The 22,510-nt window shown below is 41.4% G+C and overlaps 1 protein-coding gene across 3 annotated transcripts in view; it reads left to right on the forward strand.

Moving 5' to 3' along the window:
* The window catches only part of DAP (death associated protein), a 55,353-nt gene that overhangs the window by 14,648 nt on the left and 18,195 nt on the right, over positions 1-22,510 (forward strand). The window contains exon 3 of one of the 3 annotated variants that reach the window (XM_075494026.1): positions 17,713-17,799. The exons of the other annotated variants lie outside the window; for them this stretch is intronic. Within the exon in view, the coding sequence (XP_075350141.1) occupies positions 17,713-17,799 (87 nt within the window). The remainder of the gene's footprint in view (positions 1-17,712; positions 17,800-22,510) is intronic. 3 annotated transcript variants of the gene reach the window in all.

Below are 22,510 nucleotides of genomic sequence, written 5' to 3' on the forward strand. Positions count from 1 at the left end.
TTCTCTTGGTATCTTTCTGAAGTAGTGGAATGCATGGGATGAAGGTGACCGTGCCAGTTCGGAGGCAAAGACAGTGCTGAAACAGATACTACATAGGCATTATAAAGCACAAAAATCTCCAAACCCAAAAGTATAATCAAATGCTTTTCATTATGCCAAACCCAAATCTCTATTATTTAAGTGTTCAGTGACACTGAGAGCATTTCTAAAGCTAAAGGTATGAATTTCTACCAGAAAAAGCTGCCAGAGGACCAGATGCTACTCGTTTATTTAGAATCAAAACCCTATGTTTGAAGTGAAGTCACCATGAGCTGAAAATGAGTAGGAGGTGTGTGAGATTGACACCATGTGTACCAAGGGGGGTGGGGGGAATCTAGTTTTTCCAGTAGTGCCTTCCTCTCCCTTAAGTTTCTTCTGCCTCAGCTACAGCAGGCACTGAACTTTGAAGCATTTTAATATTAAACTTTAGAATTATCATTTGTTAACTGTTGCTGGGCCAAACGAGAATTTCAGTCGGCTGCTCCCAGGACACTTGTACTAGAAGCAGGAGATACGCGCGAGATAATTAAAGACAGCACTGAAAACATTTGTTATGTTATCATCAGAGTTCTATGTAGCCTGCTGTAGCAGTTGATAGAGCTGTTCATTGCAGCACGTTACTTGATGGGAAAGCGTTTGCTGCAGTAGGCTTGCTGCCTTCTGATTTTATTGTAACATTTCAATGGTTGCATCTTGGTCGCAGGCATCCTGTTAAATAAATGGCAATTAGTAAAAAATACTTTAGCAACGTTCACACAAATCTTAGTTCTGATGAGTTTCGGTTTCTCTGGGACTCATTCCTTAGGATATATACAACACGGTGAGCCTGGGGCTATTAATGCGTTCAAAGAGGAGCTGGTTTTGTTGCTGTGGGGTACAACCGAAGTGGTTCGTTCTTTTCCCTAATGATCTTGAAATGTAACTTGGTTTTTTTTCCAGATTGTTAGAGCCATAATTAAATACTAGGCTAGCTCTCAATTATGGGGAGACCCATGGCATGCTTCATCTGGCACCCCATACTGCAGTACTGCATCAGGCAGTCCTGGAGTCCCCAGCGTGTTTGTTTTCACCAGTGTCTTCTGCAGCAGGTGGACTCTGCCTTCCCCGAGTCTCGAGGTGCTCATTCAGACTGAGTTCCTGTTGCTTGCCTTGGGATTCTGTCCGGGGTCAGGGGAGGGAGCATTAACCTTGCAAATGATGATGTGCTGAAGGTATGACTGGGTTAGGGGTCTTCTCAAATTATAAATTTCACTCTGGGAAAATGACAAATACAGAGGGCTGTATTTAAGACAGATTTTGGGGTGGTTGGTGGTTTGTTGTGTGTTGTGTTTTTTTTTTTTTTTTGTACTTTGCAGTGCTGACTGTTTGTCATTGCTTCCCAAAGGCTACTCTAAAGCCTTCTTTTTGATTAAAAAAAAAAAAAAATAAAATATGCAGAGCTCCAGGTACTACAGTGGAAGAGCTAGGCTGTTTTTTGCCAGAACAGCTTAAGTTGTAGTGTCTCTTTTGAGAGTATTTGGAGCTACTGAAAGTCTTCAAAATAATTCAGTAAGCAAAATTTCATTATTGAGTGCGTGCATCCTTGTATACCTTAACCGCTGATAATGAGCTTGATTGTCCTCCAGTCCTGATGGTTGCTCTCCTGAGACTGTAACCTCGTATTAGCATTTAGAACAAGTGTTGATAAACTGTGTTTACTGTTTGGTAGTTGTTAGGATGATCAAGAGTACTTTGCGTTATTTTACGTACGAAAACTGCCATTGCTAGATTTTTTAAAATCTTTACTTTTGCATGCAACATATTAGCATATTTGCTAATATGCAACATGTTATTGTTGCTAATAAGCAACTTATTTGCATGCAATGTATTAGACTTTTGACTTTGTGGGGCACTAGTGAATTAACTGACCAGTTAATGCACAACTCGGTTTGGCTTGTTTGTTAAAATGTTGCTTTTGTATTGGAGGTGATGCAATGAAATTTCAGTAAACTGAATTGGGTATTTTTACACTTTGTGATTCTTCTTTTATTTCTGGGATCATGTTAACTTGTGATTCTAGAGGAAAAGCGTATGTAGCCATGTGTATGCTGTTTTATATCAACAGTGACACTAATAACATTACCACAAATTCTTCCATGTAAGGCTATTTAGAAGGCTTTTGACTAAATGTAATTTAGCATTCTATTATTCAATTCTATGATTCTTATTTATTGCTTTGAAAACTGCTGTAGAATTAATTTCCTGTTTTCAGACATTACACAATTCTGTTTCTGCTGGTGCGTTTGAAAGATTTTATTCTTCTTCCAGTTTACAATGGGAAAAAAAATGCCAGAACCTCAAAAGCTCTAAGGAGTGGAGCTTCATGTTCTGCTGTTTTCTCCAAACATAGGCCTTCTGGCTGATAACACCAGCTGTTCTGGTTCCCTACCTGTATTGGGATGGTTCGGATGACCTCTACATGGCTTTGAAGTTAATACTTCATTTTTCTTTCATATCTTGTAAGCAAGCACAATTACAGAAAACTTGCAGTCTTGCTGATAATGTGTTATTTATTTCTGCTGCTGCCCTTCGGAGGATCTCCCTTTATGACACCTTGTTTCCCAGTGTTCATGTTCTTATTTTGTGTTGTGTCTAACCCTTGAAATTATTTCTGTGTTGGTTAGTGATTGCCAGTTGTCCTCTTCCTGTTGTGTTTTCCTAAAATCACCTTTTTTTTTTTTGTGAAAAGAGTTCTAATGTTGAGAGACTTCTGTGTACGTGTTCCTCCTTCCATGCAGAGCTTACTAACAACTTAGCTGGTCTGATGATCAGGAATTGGCTCTTTTATATTTTCTGTGTCAGACTAAGAAATAAAAATGGTGTTTAGGAGCTGCATAGTTCTAATGGAAATAGATATGTAATAAACATAGATGTTTTAAAGCAGTGATGTGTCATTTTTGTGTTTGGCTATTCCAGTTTCTGATCCCCAAGAGTGTCTTCTGCCATATCCCATAGTAACTCAGTTTAATGAGGGGCTTTGCTGGCATTTTTTGGAAATCTGTGCATACCAAATAGGCTAGAAGATTTTTTTTTTATTATTATTGCTTTGATAATTCTTTCAGGTTTTAATACCTTTTACTGGGAAGAGGAAATTCACCAAGTTAACTCGCACTGTTTTTCCCTGCCAATAGGAGGAGGAAAGGGAAAACAACTGCTTGCAGTTAATGCACCGGATTTTGTCTTCCTCTCCAGCATTTTTTAAAATTTATGTAGGTTTATTAGCTTATTAAGACAGCGTATAGTTCATGCTTCTCCCTGCCTGTTGCCATGTCTTCTAAAACAATAAAGAACTGTTCATACAGTGAAGGAAAGGGGGACTTACAACCTCATTATGATCTCTTCCTTCCTCTTCTGTTCTAAAGAACATGAACGGCTATGCAAGGGCCAGCATGGAGCTTGTGGCTGTCCTCACCTGCCTGTGCAGCACTCCCCAACAGATGGTACTTCGGGCCAGTGTACAAGAAGGGCTGGTGTAGAATGAGCCTGATGAACTCTCCCAGCATCTAGCAATCCAAATTACTGCTTAGAAACTTGCTAATCATATTAAATTACTGCCATTGGACCTAGTTCCTATTTCTCTAGCCCTCTTTTGAGCATATGTACATTTCTCACCTTGATAATCATGTTCCTGTGGAGGAAGCACCACCGTCTAAGTAGTGTATGCTGCAGAAAGTGTTTTCTTCTTGCTTGCCTGGCAACTTTTTCCTGTGCCCTCCAAGTCTTACATACTAAGAAGTAGTGGATAACTGTATTTGTTTTACCTTCTCCTCTCTACTGGATATTTTTCCTCGAGTTCTCTTTTATCTTTTTGTTTTTGTGGTGGGATAACTAGAATTGCAGTGTGGAGGGTAAAAGCATACTGCAGACTTACACACTGGCATAGTTCTATTTTTCTGCTTCTTTTCCTTCTCTTAATTGTTCTTGTGTTCCAGTTGTCTTTTTAACTGCCTTTAGGGTATTAAGCTGCTGATTTCAAATATCTTGTCATGGTGATTCCAACATTTGTTTTTGAGTTTAATAACTGTTCTGGAGCCCATCATTATGTATGTACAGTTAGGATTGTTTTTCCCAGTGGGTATATTCTACATTTATCAAGGTGCCATCTTTCTCTTTCATTTTATTGTTCCATCGTTCCTCTGAGATCCCTTGTAACTGTATACATTCAGTTTCTTTTTATCCTGAATAATTCACTAACATTAGCATACGTTGTCATCTTGCTATTTAGACCTCTTCTCGAGATTCTTGCAGGATCCCACTGTTAACCTCCATCATTATGATATTTGATTTATTTCTATGCTTTATTTCCAGTTTCTGATCCTCGAGAGTGTCTTCTGCCATACCCCATGGTAACTCAGTTTATTTAATGAGGAGCCTTGTTTGCATTTTTTGGAATTCTGTGCATACCAAATAGACTGGAAGGTTTTTTCTTCACTTGATCGTTCATTCACATTTTAATACCAGTCGCATCAAATATTTAGCCAACACATATAACCTCTGTTTTGGGGTAACTTTACAGTAACTTTATCTTGAAAACCCACTCACTTTCTCTCTAGAAAATCCTGAGCTAAAGTTTTCTAACACTGTTAAACTCACTAGGTGGCATGCAAAAATATGCAAACAAAGGAATTAAGGAATAGGTTCATATGCTGAATCTAATTCAGCATTCACATAGCTGAAACAAATTAACTCTTTATTTGCCTGTTTTTAATATTTCCTTTTCTAAGTTATTTCTTTGTACCTATTCAAAAGAGAAACCTTGGCAGGTAAATAGCTTCTGTGAGATAAGTGGCATTCATTTGTTTTTATTTGAACTTAATTATGTTACTACAAAATGTGGTGAAAAAGATTATCAAATGGGACCAAGTGTCTGTTAGAAAGAACCTGACAGCAAAATTTCTATCAGAGGTCATCTCGGATTTTCACAGCCTTCATAATGATGTTTGCTAACATTGGAGTTATTGAATCTTCGTGGTTTATGTTTAGTCTGCCATAATTTCAGTGGGTGTTTACTGCCATGAGATACCATAGCCCATCGCACCTTTCAGTAGAGAAGGCAGTGTTGGGCCAAGCTTCTGGGCAAATATTCATGCATTAGGATTTGAATGAATAAACAAAAGCTATATTTATGGAAATGGTAGACATAGGACTTCATATATGCAAACAGTGAAAGCATTGGTGATTGTCAGTGACCTCAATAAGGAAGTAAACAGTGAAATCTTCAAGTCTGCAGGTGATATAGAGCTGTTTTGCTTAGTTAAATGCTGTACCAATGGTGAGGAACTCCAGAAGGACATCACTAAACTCTGCAAAAAGAAGGTTTGGATTACAAAAGCCCCTGAAAAATTCATGGAAAATAGTTTGTTGAGGGCTAGTAAATACAAAGACACAGCCTCTGGCTTGGGAAGTTCCCGAGCAGCAGATTTCTGGAGAGTGCTCTCAGGACCTCTCTCCTGCATGCTCCGTCCTCATCTCCTTCCCCACGTGTTCACTGCTGCCCGCTGAGAGTCAGCAAGGTGCATATGTGGTCTAACACTGTACGGCTAATTGTAGACTGACTTAATGTTAAGATCAGTGGCCATTTCGGCAGAGTCATGTGTGTTGGGAGGAAATGGTGATCTCATGAAAGATTTATGTATTGAAACTGAATAAGTCCTTGGGAATTTGGCTTCTCAGTGGCCATGGTGGCATTAGTTGATTATGGAGGCAACCCAGTAGTGCTGCTGCAATAGTTTGCAGAATGTTTGTGGTTGATTTTTAGAGACTTGAAAAACTGGAAGCCTTCATCAGAGCACCTTCTAGGAAGGCATTTTAAAACTGAATTCTAAATTATTCTAACAAATTGCTGCTTTTCTCAACCCTGTTGTAAGTAGCATAAGTAGGCTAGACTCTCAGCTGATGTCAGCAGGCCTGCTTCCATAGCCTTAGATGAGGATCTGGTCTCTGTATCCTATGCCTATTTAGTCTGTAGCATACCTGTAGGCTCTATAGCAAATTCAGGGAACAACTCAAAAGCAGTGTTATTCTCTGGATTCGCCACTGTTGCACATGATATTAATAATACCTTTAATCCTGCAAGATTCCCTAGGCAAAAAGGGCTAGAGAAAACATAAATGTAATTGCTCAAACATAACCCTGATACTGTTTCCAGTACCTCAGGAAATCTCTCCTGGCTAGATTCTGAGAATTAGTCCGGGAGTGTGTGTGTGTGTAATTCAAGACATACATATAAGTTTGTTTGTTTTGATTTTTTTTTTAAGAGTTGATTGCCAAGGAACACTTCCAGGAGTTCAGTTTTGGCATAGCAGTGTATGAGTTAGCACCTTAACTCTCCTAGGCTTTGCTTAGATTTGTATCCATTATCTTTAATATGTGGCATAAATTGGATATGATTAATTCTTTCCTGGTTTCTTCAGACTGTAGTCATGGGCATAAATATAGACTGAGCTTTTCTAGCAAATACAAGAAAAGAATGAAAAGCAAAGAGAGGAGAAGAGCCTTGATTTATACATTTTTCAGTTTGATTTCCTCTTTCTTAAGATGAAGGGAGATAAGAGTTGCAGTGTTAGTTGATGATTCATGATCTGCCAAAATCAGTCTGACTAAAAGGGGGGGGGACCCACCTAAAAAACATGTTTTAGCTTTCGAAATATGGAAAAGGAAGGAAATGTAAGAGTTGTCTGAAAAAAGAATTTTACCACAAACCTGGCAGAGATTTTGTGGAGAAATGTCTGTGTTTTTCCAGTTGAAAATTGAGAAAACAACCTGGTAAATATAGATGAAAAATTTAAGTGCCACATGTTAGTCTAACTAGCATAGTCTCTGCAAATAAATTCTAGTGAGATTAGTCAATCTTTGGATAGATGTCAAAACATGGATGGTTTTGATCTAAAATTTCAATTTGGTTCTGTACATCCGTCACTAACTTCCCTAAAATAAACTGTTGAAAGCAATGAAATATTGCTGTATGGGAAGAAGCCTGAAAAATCTTTATGCAGAGTAGAGTTGCTTTAATTCAGTGTGTAGTACTTGACGTTCATGATTTTTCGTACTCAGTAATGAACTTCTCTTCACCCCCCTGCACTCCTGGTGTGATAATTTTCATTTGGGGTGCAAATCTGTGGTCCATCCGCTGCTAGGCATCTTGAAATAATTTGGAAATGATGTTGTTCTGGAGTTGGTGTCCTAGAAGAGTTCACATTTGGTAGAAGCAGCATTGGCAGCATAAATATTGACTTCCATGGTAGTGCTCGTCAGCTGGTAATTACAAACAATCCTGAAATGGTCAGAACTGACGTCTGTCACGTGTCCATGCAGTAGCTGGGCATTCTTCAACGGTGTTAAAAAGTAAACCTCTCTTAAGCTAGAGCAACAGAAGCATTTCCTGAGGCAAGAAGAGCCTTCTGAAGTCACGCAGCCCCTTGTTGCAGCGTGTCGGCAGGGCCGGTGGGCGCTGAGGGTCGGTGCTTGGGCTGTGGGTGGTACTGTGTGCTGGGAACAAGATCACAACCACGCGGCTCAAAGTGCAAACCTGGCCTGAAGCTGGCGGGTCGGTCTGACCTCAGGAAGGACCTGTCTGCTCACTTCAGTCTTCGCACCGCCCCGGTTCAGAGCTCTCCCCTGTAAGGGTGCATGACAAACGAGAACCTCCATTATTTTTGTTTTCTTAATCTCTTTCACTCTTAAGCAATCCAGGCGTTGATGGCTGGGGCGGGGGGGGGCAAAACTGGTGGCTACTATTGCAACATAAAGATAAACCTGACAGAGTAGTGAGCCTTATTTCTGTTAATCCATGTGGGAATTCACATTTTTTTTTTACATAATACTTGGTAGGTTTTTGGGGGGAAAATTACTCCATGATTATTCTCTTAAATCAAAGCCTCTTAAGGAGGATAGCGTGTTGTCAAAAGCAGGAGGTCTTTGGGACTGGCCATAAACTGGGAACCAGCCGCGGTAATAAAAGCCTTTGCAGTGAGTCTAACAATTTCTTTAGTCAAAAAATACTAGTGGTGCCTTTGTGCTAGCCATACTCTTTTCAGGTGAAAGATACTGCAAGTGAAGTAGCAGGCGTGGCAGGAGCAGCAGCTGGAGAAAACGCGCAGCCCCACAGCAGCCCAGCAGGGCCGGGTGGTCCCCAGGGCGGCTGCCATTGCCAAGGCAGGCGAGGGGGTGAGCCAGGGCTAGAGCCCACCTGGGGAGAGGGGTCACTGAGCTGGGACGGCGCAGGGCAGGGCAGGGCTGGGCACAGGTACACCAGTGGTAAAATGACATGGACGAGTAGTTTAAGAAGGCAAAAGTGAAGCCGTTCTTGCCTACTAGGGTATCTTAGCTTGTTAGTGAAAGAGAGATTGGTCAAAGCAACTGGGATCTTGTGCCGGTGTTTTCAAAATGGATTTGAAACAGGCAAGGAGAAGTAAGCCCTTTTAGGGAACCTGATCACCACTTTATCTGGTAAATAAACTACTTACTGAGCAGTTATAGAAAAGATGGAGGTGGATTTTTCCCAGAAGTCCACAATGAAGGGGTTAGAGGCAACAGCTGCAAATGGCAGCAAGGGAAATTCTGACTAGACATAAGGAGGAGGAAGCACACCATAGTGATGACGGTGGTCAACCACTGACAAAGTTGCCTGGAGAGTTTTGGAGTCCTCGTCCTTGGAGATACTTAAAAATTGTCAGGTACAAGGGATGGCAAGGTTGGCCCACTTTGAGCAGGAGGTTGGACCGGTCACTTACAAGGTCCTTCCAGTTTAAATTATCCTGTAGTACTGTGAAATAAGAAGGATCTAATAGAAGTATCAGTAACTCATGTAGAGAGGCGGTGTGGGATGCTTCTAGTTACCCTCTTCCATAATACAACTGGAATATCTGGTGAAAATACAAGGTAATAAAAGGAAGTATTTATCATGTGGCCTCTCTCAGATGAGCTACAAAGATACCACTGAAGTTTTCTTGGTAGGTCTTCTAGCAAACTGACTAGTTCGTGTGTGTGTAGAGAGCGTTTTTATGATCAAATACCACAGCAACGTGAGAAACGGATGAAGGTTCCTTCAGTTGCACTGTCGTCTGCCTTGCCTCGCACGTTGAAATGCTTCCGAGCGGCTGGCAGTCTGGTTACTGTCTGAAATACTCATGTGGTACCTTGCCATCGTGACTGGGTTCCTGTCTCTGGCATGGCAGTGGGGAGAGAAAGAAAGGTGGAGGTAGAGCCAGCGTGCTGTCGGTGGAGTCGGACAACTGGTAAAACAGCTAGATCTCTCTTCTGTAGCGGTAGCTCTGCCTCTGTTACAAGCTTCACCTTGGAGCGCTGGCCGTGGGCTAACACAGTTTTGCGCTGGTTAACAGATAAAATGACTGAAGTCTAGGCTGCAGCCAGAATACGAATTAACCTCCTTCCCCCACTTCCACCAGCTAGGAGGAATTTGTGGCCTGAGGTTATCGACAGACAGAGTTTGAGCCTTGTGTTTACTCTCCAGGCCAGCCAGGAACCGGCTTGTAGTGCTTTTGGATTTGCAGACTATACTGCTAATCCTTTAACTCCAACTTGAGATACCTTCTTGAGGAGAAAAGAATTAAGAGCCTTGTGGGGGGACAAAGTTGACTTCTTTTTCTCCCCTCACAGTTCCGTAGAGGTGAATAACTCTGTTTATATGAACCTGACTGTGAGTTAGAAACTACAACTGTGTTAATTGATGATCTTGTCATAGTAAACAAAAGCAGCATAAATGTTTACTTCTGTAAGCAGCCTCTGAAAAAAATTGGTTGTGAAATACTGTTGGATTGTGTTCCCACCTGTCTGTGATCATCCAAGAGGAATTGCAGGCAATTGTTCTTTTGCCCCAGGGGCCACCTTAGAGTTTATCCGCGGGTATCTGCAGCGTCTCCTGCGCTGGGTAATGTATGAACAAATTCTTCAGGGACTCAGGCATGTTTTAAGGACAGCAACCTGGCTTCAACTCGGCCCAGGTGAGATGAGATATTATTGAGGAGCCCTGCAAGGCAATCAGGTTGCTGTTACACTCTAAGGGTAAGCTGAAGTGTGGAGGTGCTAGCTTTAAACTCTTCTTTTCCCCTCTGTATCTGCCTTTAAACTTAGGACCTTTGCTCCCTCGTGCAGGGATGTCACCACTGAGGTACGAATGTCCTTCCTCTGCTGCTGTGTGCTCCATCAGGGCCCACTGAGAAGCTGTATCCAGTGCACAGATCCACAACTTATTTATGAAGTAAACTTCTGCATCTTAAGTTTAACTATGCTACTGCTCTGTGGAGATCTCTGTTGGTTCTTACTGAAGTTCACGAACCAAATGCAGAGTTTTGGTTTTAATCTGTCAATCCTGAATGTTTTTGTTCTTCATTACTTGGCATGCAGTAAACATAGCTGCTGAACTTGAGATTCTTCAATAAAACATGCTGCAAGAGTGCTTTGAGGAGGTTATGAAAATCTGTTCGACATACTCCAAGTCTGTTAAAAAAAGAAAGATCAGCTTTGCCAGATACTTTGGCACTTCCTGCCTAAGACAGCAGAAGGACTGAGTTGAGGTTGATCAACAGGCTTGACAGGCTGGAGAAGTGGGCCAGTGTGAACCTCATGAAGTTCAACAAGGCCAAGTGCAAGGTCCTGCACATGGTCAGGGCAACCTCTGGTATCAATACAGGCTGGGGGATGAAGGGATTGAGAGCAGCCCTGAGGAGAAGGACTTGCGGGTACTGGTGGATGAAAAGCTGGACATGACCCGGCAATGTGCGCTCACAGCCCAGAAAGCCAGCCGTATCCTGGGCCGCATCAAAAGAAGCGTGGCCAGCAGGTCGAGGGAGGTGATTCTGCCCCTCTACTCCGCTCTGGTGAGACCCCACCTGGAGAACTGCGTCCAGCTCTGGAGTCCTCAGCACAGGAAAGACATGGACCTGTTGGAGCAGGTCCAGAGGAGGGCCACAAAAATGATCAGAGGGATGGAACACGTCTCCTATGAGGACAGGCTGAGAGAGTTGGGGTTGTTCAGCCTGGAGAAGAGAAGGCTCTAGGGAGACCCTATTGTGGCCTTTCAGTACTTAAAGGGGGCTTATAAGAAAGATGGGGACAGACTTTTTAGTAGGGCCTGTTTAGTAGGTGGCTGGACAAGGGGCAATGGTTTTAAACTGAAAGAGGGTAGCTTTAGATTAGATACAAGGAAGAATTTTTTTTACAGTGCGGGTGGTGAGACACTGGAACAGGTTGCTCAGAGAAGTTGTGGCTGCCCCATCCCTGGAAACATTCAAGGTCAGGTTGGACGGGGCTTTGAGCAACCTGATCAAAGCAACCTTAAAGGTGTTCCTGCTCACTGCAGGGGGGGTTGGACTAGGTGATCTTTAATGGTCCCTTCCAACCCAAACCATTCTGTGACTCTATGTCTACAGGTAGTTCTTTAATTATGTTGTTCTCTGTTTTGTGGGGTGACATTTCAGACCATTGCATAGCTTATAACTGTATTTTTAAAAGTCCAAGCAAAAAAAGAATGTTTGGCTGAAGCACGTTTGACCTAGAAACTTGATGTAGTTGCAAACAAGAGCTTTGGAGGGTTTAAAAAGGAAGACTTACAACAGTAATGTTTATAGTCTCATTTATGTATAAACTATCTTCCTCAAAAGATGCCAGCCTCCATGTGATATAGTAGGAAGAAATTTCCTTATAATCATATTCTTGTATAGTTTGCGTACCGTTGTGCGTCTGACACCTCTTCCTGAGGCAAGATGAGCCTGTGAACGAGAGGGAACACTGGCTGATCCTGAATTAAAAATACCAAGTCTTCAAGGCTAATTTTGCTGGCATTTCTTTGAGTGTTTCTTTTCACTTAGATATGGGAAGACAGCTGTCCTTCAGTGTCCTTGATTTCTGGTAGCTAAACATCAAGTGTCCTCACTGTGTTACTTTGGTTATTGTTACTTGATCCTGGAGCGACTTTGTAGACCTCATTTGCAAAAGGGTAAGGGCACGGATCGATGAAGAATCTGTCTGAGGATAAGCAATGAAGTATCGAGGGTACCGTGCTTATTAAGTGTCAGTTCCTCAGAGGGTGTTGTCATCCTCGTTTAACAGGCTTATGTAGGAGAAGTTCTCTCTCCCATTCTGTTTTTATACATTTTTAGCAGCTACACTAGTGAATGATGGGAACGTCTAAGTCCAGATTTCATGTCTGCTTCTTTAGGGAGGGGAGAAGATCTTCGTTTTGTGTACCACCTGAGGGTAAGTTAGAGGTTTGCTGTGTTTGCATTAAGAATTTGGGGGATGACAGGAAGAGCAGTACCACCTAGCAGGAAGAGAGTATCGCAAAAGCTGTATGCTTCGTGAAGGAGGTATTTTGAAAGAGAAGAGGTATGTGTTTTAGTTAAATTAACACGTGTTCTTTCACCAAGGGACTGCCTGTCAGGTTTAATTTGAAATGAAACTAATTGTTAGTCTGACAGCTTGATGTGCTGGGCAACGCGGTAAATACATTGGTACCAAAATCGTTTTCAGCTCTATTATCTAACTGTTGTTTGACTAAATGAGAAAGGAAGAGCTGAAACATGCATGTTTTTAGGAACAGCTGCCTATAAATTTTGCTTATGTAGAAATAACGCAAGTTTTTGTGGTCTTTCCATCAAATGCTTTAAAAAACTGTTGTACTCTTGTTTCATAATCTTTGCTAATTAACATAGGCATAAAAATATTGCTAGTTCCAGCAACATGTTAGTATGTTTATCCCAATGTTTTTGGTCATGTTAATATTTTTTTCCCTACTCTAGTGTATTTGGGACAGAGAACAATCCAAATTCCCTAAACTATCAAGATGTAGAACTAAAGCATTAATTTGCATTTTTGGTCATAAGAGATTTCATTAGAATCACTTGAACTTTAAAGAACTAATTGCAAGCTTATTTTACAGTTGGTATTAAAAGGACAGCAAGGTCACTTTCTCTGATCAAAGCGAAGACTGAAAAGAACTGCTTGGCAACTGGCATAGATAAACTTGGAACCAATTGTATGAATCATCAAAGTTTTATTGTTATCGCTTCAAACTAGTGTAATTAGGCACTACCTTTTAGGCAGTCACAGAATGCAGTCAGTTCTCTCCAAAATTAAAAGAAGCTTGCCAAACACTGCTGTGAGACTGGCTTTGAAATAGAAAAGACAATGGTTTCTCAGGAAGGTAAGACTTCAGGCACCAATCTGGATTAAGTGCTGTCTTTGTAGGCAGCTGTCTTTACTGCTGCCACCAATTTCTTATCTTTGCTTTGTTCCACCAGTTGTTTAGTTTTTCTGAAGAAGTGACATAACGTTTATCAGCTCTTGCCTTCTGACAGCGGCCAAAACTGCACAACAGTACCAGAAAGATTTTTAGCAAAACTTTCTAGTTAAGTTGACACTTAAATATACATAGGCATTTGTTTCTTTCCTGAAGAATTGCTTTTTTTCTCTCTCTCTCTCTCTTTGCAATCTGCCGTCAGCTCTGCAGTGGTACTGGTTAGTGGCAGCAGGGAAATGTTCTGCTTCCTGAAGTTCCTTTTTGATCCTGCAACAAGAACTAAATCAGCGGAGGATCCTGACTGTAGAAATATCCAGGGACTAACGTCTCCAAGCAGTAATTTATCAGACCTAGATAATAAGGGGAAGAATTAAAGATCTTGAGGGGATGAGTATCTTTCTAGGACAAAGAAGGGAGGTTCAGGGAGTAGGAGCAGGCTATTGGAAGAAAAGATTGTAATTGTCTGAAAAGATAATGGGAAGGTGGAGTTGTCTAAGTGTGAGAGAGAGACCTGGACTGCAGTAGACAGAGCAGAAAACTGAGCGAGAGGCCTGGTGAGATTAATAAGGAGCTAGGTAGAAAGGGGGAGAGGAAGGAGGAGATCAAAATCAAGATTCAAAGTGGAATGGCAGAAGGGATTCAACCTGAGAAACAGAAGGGAGTGCACAAAAGCATATTTGCTTCTAATTCTGCTGCTCCTTTGTGGCCAGGAACTAGACACAAGATACTAGCAGAGTGTCCTTACCTCATGCAGTGCTGGCCGGCGCAGAGGGTGACAGCTCATTACTACTATCACTTACCCTTCTGGCTTAAGTAACAAATATTCTCGGTGAATATAGCAATCTACGAATCTTCATCAGTGTGACGGTCAGGATGATGCTGTGTGATGAGATCTGTTTTCCCACTTTGCTTTTTAAAAGCAAACTTGCAGAAGGTTTCGTCCTGTGCAGGCTTACCGCCTAATGAGCTATGTGCAACCCTGCACCCCTTGTGAAACTAATCTTCAGAAGAACAAAAAAAGCTGTCTTCCTTTTCCTTACCCTGCTGCAGGAAAGATTTCAGCCCAAATAATATCACTAGGTTAAACTAAGCTTAAAAAAAAAAAAAACCTACTTAACCTTCATTGAGCTTTGGTTTGGTGGTTTCTTCTAAAAGCAGCAGGGGCTGTGGAAAACCTGTCTGTTCTTTCAGACATGTTTGTGAATTTAATAACAACTGTTTCAGACTTAACTTCTCTTAATTATTAGACCATCACACTTAAATGATACCAGTCAGAAGCTTCATATGTGCAAAAGTTGTCTTAAAGTAATGGTAAGGCTTCAAACAAACAAACAAAAAACCCACAAAACCCCCAAAACTAAGAATTAGGGTTAAATCTGTTCCCATCTATATATTCACTGAAAGACTTTAGTTCCATGATCAGCTCTCCAAGTTTTCTTCAGAACTTGCTTTATTTCACAGAATTTATGCCATTAAGCAGCTACTCACTCAGCCTTTTATAATCCCCATTGAATTTCCTGTGGCTCTAGTTCCTATTTATTACACTTTAAAGATCTTTTTTCACAGCAGTCTCTGAATAATTTCCTTGTGGGCTTTTTCATGGTGCTTATAAGTGGTGCTTCCAGCATCAGTTTATTTTTAAAACATTCTTAAGGTATGAGGAGGCCCAGTTTTAATGTTAAAGTGCAGAGAGTACAATTAACTGGCTGGCCAGCTTGACCCTAAGACCCAGCCATATTAGAATACTTAGCTTGCATGTAGCTTTTTGTATCTTCCAACCGTAGCTCCTGTTGCCTTTATGTGCATTGGCCATTCTTTCTTTGAATCAAGGATCTTGAGTTGGACACCAGAAAAAGAAAAAAAAAAAAAAGAAAAACTATAGTCTGTGAAAAGTTTGGTTATGTGATTTGCTAAGTATAGCTTTGGCACATTCTCCGGGAAATCACTGGACTCCCTTAGCCCTAGATGTTTTCTCTCTTGAGCATTCCCTAGCTTATTTGCTAAACCCTTTAGAACTGTTACAACAAGGGGATCTCCTTCTGCATAATCACCATCAGAGGTCTGTTCTGTTTGCTGAAGAAAGACAGAGTTATATGAGGGTAAAGTATAAAAGAAATGAGTTGAGCATTCAATGCAATTTGTGAATTCTGTTTATTAGATGTTTTAGTAGACGAACTGAATAGAATCATCTAAAGTCCCATTAAGTAACATCCAGTTCATATGCACCTTCATCCCACTCTTCTATCAGTTTCACAGCCTCTTTCATTTTAAACAACGTACATACCATTAGCAGAATTTTGTTTTCTACCTGGATACATGCTAGATGGGAGTGTAAGTTAATTTTGGAGGTGATTTCAGATGTATGCTGACAGCAAAGGCAATGGTGAGACTTCAGAAATCTCTCAACTGATTGCCAAGCTGGATGGGAATAGATGAAGACAAAGAGCTGTTGATGTGATGAATAGCAGGGAGGTGATCACTGCATACTTTCTTTAGTCATTAGCACTTTTGCTAAAGGTTTGCTATTGGTCACTGTTAGAAACAAATTGCCTGGTGCAGATTGCCTGGTTTTAAGTAGCATGCTTCTAAGCTTCTTTATGAACCATAGCACCTTATGAACACAGTCCAGGCTCTGGATCATAGGGTAATTAAGGTTGGAGAGGACCTCAAGAGATATCTAGTCTAGGCTCAAAGCAGGATTAACTACAAAGTCAGACCAGAATGAATACTCAAGGCTTTATTCAGCCAGGTCTTGAAAACCTCCAAAGATGGAGGCTACACAGTCCCTATGAGCAACGTGATCTACTGCTCGACTGTCCTCATGGTAAGTTTCTCTTCACAGCCAATCTGAACCTCCCTTGTTTCAACTTGCCCCCGTTGTCTCTCGTCCTGCAACCATGCACCACTGTTTAGAGCCTGGCTCTGTCTTCTTGATAACTTCCTTGTAGGCATTGGCAGGCTGCTGTTAGGTTTCCCCAAAGCCTTCGTTCCTGCAGGCTGAACAAACCCAGTTCCCTGAGCCTTTCCTCACAGGGTAAGTGGTCCAACACCCTGAGGATCCTGATGGCCCTCACTGAGCTCACTCCACTTTATTGATGGCTTATGTTGGGGGCCCAGAACTGGATGCAGTATTGCAGATGTGGTCTAGTGAGCGGTCAGCTCACTAGAGAGGGATAATCTCCATGAAAAAATACTGCCGGCTTTACATGCTGCCAGGGAAGACTGGCTGGCTCATGTTCAGCTTGCTGTTCACCAAGACTCCAGGAGAGAAATGTGGTGTATTAGTTGTAAAACTTAGTCTGATCTCTTCTTCAGCCTCATCGGCTATAGTGTGTATTTCATCACTTAGCGCTCTTTGTTAGGTTTCTCTCCACTTTAGCTTCATGTGTCTTTACCTCTCTTTCACAAATCCCAATCTTTTGTCTTCATCTGTTCCTGCCTGGCCTGTGAAGCTCATATTTTCTGCACTCAGATCTCCTGGCATTTTCCTCTGTAACAGTGTATAGTAGGGACAACACATAGAAGCAATGATGATAAAGCATAGCTGGTGTTTTATGTGTTGTTTTTTGGGGATATTGATGTCTGCTGAAATTGCAGGACAGTCCCATTTGGCCCATGAAGCTTTGAGGAATCTTGTACAGGGTGAACTGTATTTGCTCTGCCTTAGCACATGCGTAGCAGATACATGCAAGCACAAATGCTTTATCTACAAGCACAGATGGTGTATCTCATTAGACCTCCTAACATAGCTGGAAATTTAGATGAGCTTTTGGGCTTGTGGACCTTTATATATTTGAAATATTCAGACTTACGTTTCATACCTGAAGATGCCTACACATCTTGCCTTGCCTGTGTCCTTAGGCCATCATGGGAACAATGCTGTCACGTCAAGACCTCATGTTTTTTTGCCACACTCAAAAATGCTGGAGGGAATGTTCTTGGCAACGAAGCAGCAGTTAAGACTCTCCTATAAGCTGTGGCAATGCTACTGCTTCTTAAAGTTGCTTCCACTCTCAGTATGGCAGAATTACTTACCTTCCCTTGATGCTAGTTATTCAAACAGCTGGGCTACATCCCCATTTTCCAGGGGATCAGCACTTTCTGTGATAGAGATTTCTTCTACCTGCAGAGGGTAGGCAACCTTGTTGCTGTGGAAGAAGTCAAGTCCTGGTGGGAACTGTCTCAGTTCTGCTGTCAGTCATGCATGAATATTTCAAGAAGTATCAGGATGAATTTTTGAAAAGTTAAGAGGTAATATGCTCTGACTTCTGTATCTAGAGGTGTGTCAGTGAGTAATGTCATGTGAGTCCCACCCTGTGACTTCTGTTGTACATCTCTTCAAGGTCTTTATCTTTTTTGCATTTATCTTCCCTTAGTTGATGAATTCCAAGAACCAGTTGATCCCAGAAGACAACCCTTAGCTAATCATTCTACTGATCTTAAGGTATTTGGGAGAAACAGAGGTAATTTTTCTTGCGTTTTTTGAAATTCAGAGGATAGTAATATAGAACATGTGAGATTATCATCTGTGTGTTGCAAGCAAACAGTTCAGCATCTCAGAGAGTACTTCTTGCTGTGGATGACGGATTCATTCTCACCAAGACAGACATTATCTTGGATGAAGCTCTCAGAGAAAGTCGTCTGCAGCGCACGAACTAATGCTGCCTAGGTACAGCACAGGAATAGCTGTCCAGCTATGCATTGGAATTTTTTTTTGCATTGGATTAATAGGCCTGAGTACACAGAAAAGTAGAAAGCCTGAGGTTACCTTAGTGTTTTTTCTTCAGATAATAAGGTCTAAACATCTGGACTGTTCTGTAAACATAAGGATAACCTGTCATGGACAAAAATTTTTAATTCAGGCTCTTTTCAGTGGTGCTCAGCGGCAGGACCAGAGGCAACGGGCACAAACTGAAAGACAGGAGGTTCCCTCTGAACATCAGGAACCAATTTTTTTTTTTCTTTCTTTTTTTCTGTGAGGGTGATCGAGCACTGGCACAGGCTGTGCAGAGAGGTTGTGGAGTCTCAATCCTTGGAGATATTCAAAAGCTGTCTGGATGTGGTCCTGGGCAGCCTGCTGCAGGTGGCCCTGCTTCAGCAGGGGCTTGGACCAGATGACCTTCAGAGGTCCCTGCCAGCCTTAGCCCATTCTGTGGTTCTGTTGTGGACTGCTCTATAATTACAGTTCTGTAATTTGTTTTATTAGTTCTTTCAGTGTTGTTTGTCTTTTAGACTTGGCTGTTGTAGTTCTCAAAAATAAGCAGAATCATTGAAGACAGTTTTGTTTCATGAATGCTGTAAATAGTATGTCCAGGGAATAGGTTGGGAATGAGTATTTCCAATACTCTGAGCAGACTTCAGGGACTTAAAGGAGTGGTATAATCCAAGACAGCAATTTTAAATCAATCCAAAGTGTAGTGACAGACCTTTAGTAAGAGTGGTCTTAGAGGAAGCACTTGTCCTTTGTGCCACTGTCCAGGAGGAGCCACCCAAGCAGCACATAATAGAGACTGGATGATCCAGGAGAGCCACCTCGCCTTTTCAGAGTGACACCTCATGCAGGCATCCCCAAATGTTGCAAATTGGGTTGGTGGGACAACGAGGAACCACCTCTTCATTCTCTCTACAACTTTACTGGTCCAGACTGTCTGATCTGAGTTCTGATCAACAGACTGGCAGTGTCAGATGAGTGTTTCGTGTGCAAAATATATATATATATATATATATGCAGTGACATGCTCCACAAAGGAAGAAGCAGCCAGTGATCTTCAGAGTGAAACATGCTGCAAGCTGCCACGGGCATTTGAACCTCTAGAGACAGCCTGCCCTGAGCACTGAACCAGTGCATCACTGGCGTGATGGGAGTGTTATCTGTGGCCTGGCATCTGTTTATAGGCACTGCTAACAGAGCCTAAGCTGCAGTCAGATAAACCACTAGGGAAGATACTGAAGCGCAGGTCCAGGGACAAGGTCACGTTAGCAGTGGTATTTGAGTTGGCCTCTGCTTGCAATGCCTGTTCTGTACTTAAAAGGACTATGATCTTTTGGGCTGTCAAGTCCACATTTTGCACAATATTGTATTTCCTTGCAACCAAATTGTTTATAGAAAAATATTGGTTAGCTATTGAAAACTAGACTATATAGACTAAGAACCAAGATCATGTATGATGTGGTGGACAACCAGCTCTCTTGCTCTATCCTGCTTAATCTGTGCATTCATGCTCAAATTCTTCTCACATTTTCCCCAAGGATTATATCAGATGTTTCCCTTTTGTCATGCTTCTTTGACAGTGCTTATGCAGGCTAAGTTACACATTCTACTGAAAATTCAGAAGTGGTTTCTCAAGTGCAAGTACCCTACTTGATACTCTTCACTTGATTTTTGGAGGTACAGTGTTGCTGTTTAAATCAAGTGAAGTTGTGAATGCCTATCCCCTTTGGAAATTGCAGCAGGGTATATTAATGAAAATGCCCAGACTTCAAGTTTACAAACTGCTTTTGAAACTGTTGCATTATGTGCACAATAGCTGAGATACTGAATAGGTTTTCCTTAGATTTTCCAAGGACACAAACACCACCAAATTACACCTTCATATTGCTATGTTAATATTTTGATCTGATCCAAAACCTGACCTACCTGAAATAATTAGAAGCCTTTCTGAAGTTCTAAATATGCATTTCCATTAAAAAACCACCACTGAATAGTCACACCTGTCAGCCTGGTTTAAGTTTTTAATTAATTTGTTCCTCAAGATTACCGTACCTAAAAGAAATGGTAACAGCTGATCGAATTGCTTCATATGCCAAGAGTGACAGTGAGATGACACTAAGTGAAAGCAAAATGAGACTTTCTGAACATTGATTGCTTGATGAGAATGTTACAAAAGGCTGCTTGCCAGTCTGTGAGACCTAGAGAAAGACAGACAGGAGTTACCTCAGGGTGGACTTTCTTAATAGTGAGTTGGCTTAGCTCATGTTTTCTGTAGTGTTTCCTTTCTGCGTTAACCATTCTGTAACCACTCTGCGTTAACACCCTGCTGTGACTTGAAGCTCTGCAAAGCCAATGCAGACTAAAATCAGCATGACTTCTGTTACTTCCATATCGTAGCTCCCCCTTTGACACAATGCTAGGTGTATCATTTCTGTCACACATCATGGTTATACCATGCCAGCACAGAGCAGATACAGAGACTGGGCAATTTCCCATGCGTTTTTCTTCTGCTGTGGACAGTTGTGGGCTTCTTATTTCAAATGCTCAAGTCATAACCTTTTGATTCCTAAAAGGTTGAGGATCTCCAATGGTCTATATGGAAACCAGGGTTCCGGAAATAGCAGAGGTAGCAGAACTCATACGTAGATGCCTGGTGGTTCATTACTGCTGATGGTTTATCAGTGCTTTTCATAGGGGCTGCAAATCTGTCTTTTGGTGCTCTCTTTCAAGAGAATGAGAGTGCTTCTTGTCTCTGCATAGGCTACAAAACACTTGGATCATTTCTCCATGTGATATCAATAAAATGTGTTGGGGGGATTGCATATATGCGACTGTAGTTAGCCCACCCACACAGAAAAGGGGGAGTAGAGAGAATATTTGTGCACCATTTGTCTCCCTTTGTACGCTTAACAAGGTCATAGCTGAACTCTTTGTCTGGATGAGGCAGTAAGCCCATGGCAACATGCCTGTTATTGATACACTGCAGCATCTATATCAAAGCACTTCATGGGCAAATCAATGGCATTTTTGCATTGTCTTTTCATATGCTTTCTCTAATATTACTATTGTCTACAAAACAAGATACCTAGCTCTTGTAACATGAAGCACGTCCCTGGATGTCTCTTCTGCCCTGTCATCTAGGCCTATCACAAGAGCTTATATACTTCCACTGTGTTTTAGGAAATTTTTCCTGATACTTATTCAGTAGTACTGTGAAAGGAGAGGATCCCCTTTTTTCCTTCCTGTTTTTTTCCTCTCCTTTTCCCCATCCATTCCCTCCTCTACAGTTTCCTCTCCTGCTGTACTTCTGCCCAGTACTCACAAAATTCTTGAGCTGTCTGTCCTTGTCCTCTTACTTTCACTCACAGATCAAGTAGCATGATTGCACCGTGTTTTTTCAGAACTGTGGATTGTGCTATTATCCTCTCCGTGTTGCATCAGGAAACGTTACCGTTCTTCACAGCAGCGCTTCATGACAAAGCTTGCTTTTTTCATTTAAACCTCCAGCGCAGTTTTTTACTTTCTACTTCCCTTGATGTGTTACAGTAATGAATGAGGATCGCTGCTGTAAAACTTGTGGAAATTTCTCTTTCTTTGCAACTGGAAGTAGCTAGAAGAGATCCCTCTGATAGACAAAAATGAAATTAAACTTCAGTTTGCAGCTGGCCATTATGTTGCAGCAATAGCATTGCTGTCATCTGGGCGCCTAGGGTATGTCTCCATGGGCAGCTTCTCTATAAAGATTTTAAATAAATATGACAGGAGCCCAATACCCTTCTGTCAATTTTAATGTCATAGCGGCAAGTATTCCAAGCAAGTATACACCAGAGGTCTGTCTTCTCTCTTGAAAGTGCAGGTTAATAATAAGAGTGCCACATTAGTTAATACAAAATTCTGCCATAAATATAGAGGATGAAAATTAGAAAATGGTTTGGCCTTTTGATAAATTAAGGATGTTCTCTTTACACCTGGCCTTTTTGCTTTTTTTTGTGGTGATAAACTCAAAACAAATGGGTAGGTATTTGACATGAAAGGAGTGTGCAAACTTGTTTGCTGGTTAAAAGTTTGCAGATACCACTTTATCAAATGTCATCTCAGGAAATAATGTGAAAGGGGGATTATCATTATAAGTGAATACAAGTAAAAGCAGTAAATGTATCGGGTATAAATTTGGCTTCTTGTGTTCTTATTGTGGGTTCTTAAACATAAGTATCAGGTTGTGACAAAAAAACTTGTAGTAATCCACCTGTTTTTTTTCAGCCCCCATCAGAAAGTAGATATTCATTGGACCCCAGCATTATGTGTCTGGGAGCAGCCTGAATTGTAGTCTGGCTTCACTACTTGATTTGCACATACCATGTCGTAGGTGCTCTGGGAATCACTATGAGACTGAGGAGAAGTGACCACAGATAGACACCATTTCCCAAAATACATTATCGTTACATCTAGCGTTGTTGCTTTCC

This window comes from Mycteria americana, chromosome 2 (assembly GCF_035582795.1).
Source record: "Mycteria americana isolate JAX WOST 10 ecotype Jacksonville Zoo and Gardens chromosome 2, USCA_MyAme_1.0, whole genome shotgun sequence".
Classification (NCBI taxonomy): Eukaryota; Metazoa; Chordata; class Aves; order Ciconiiformes; family Ciconiidae; genus Mycteria; species Mycteria americana.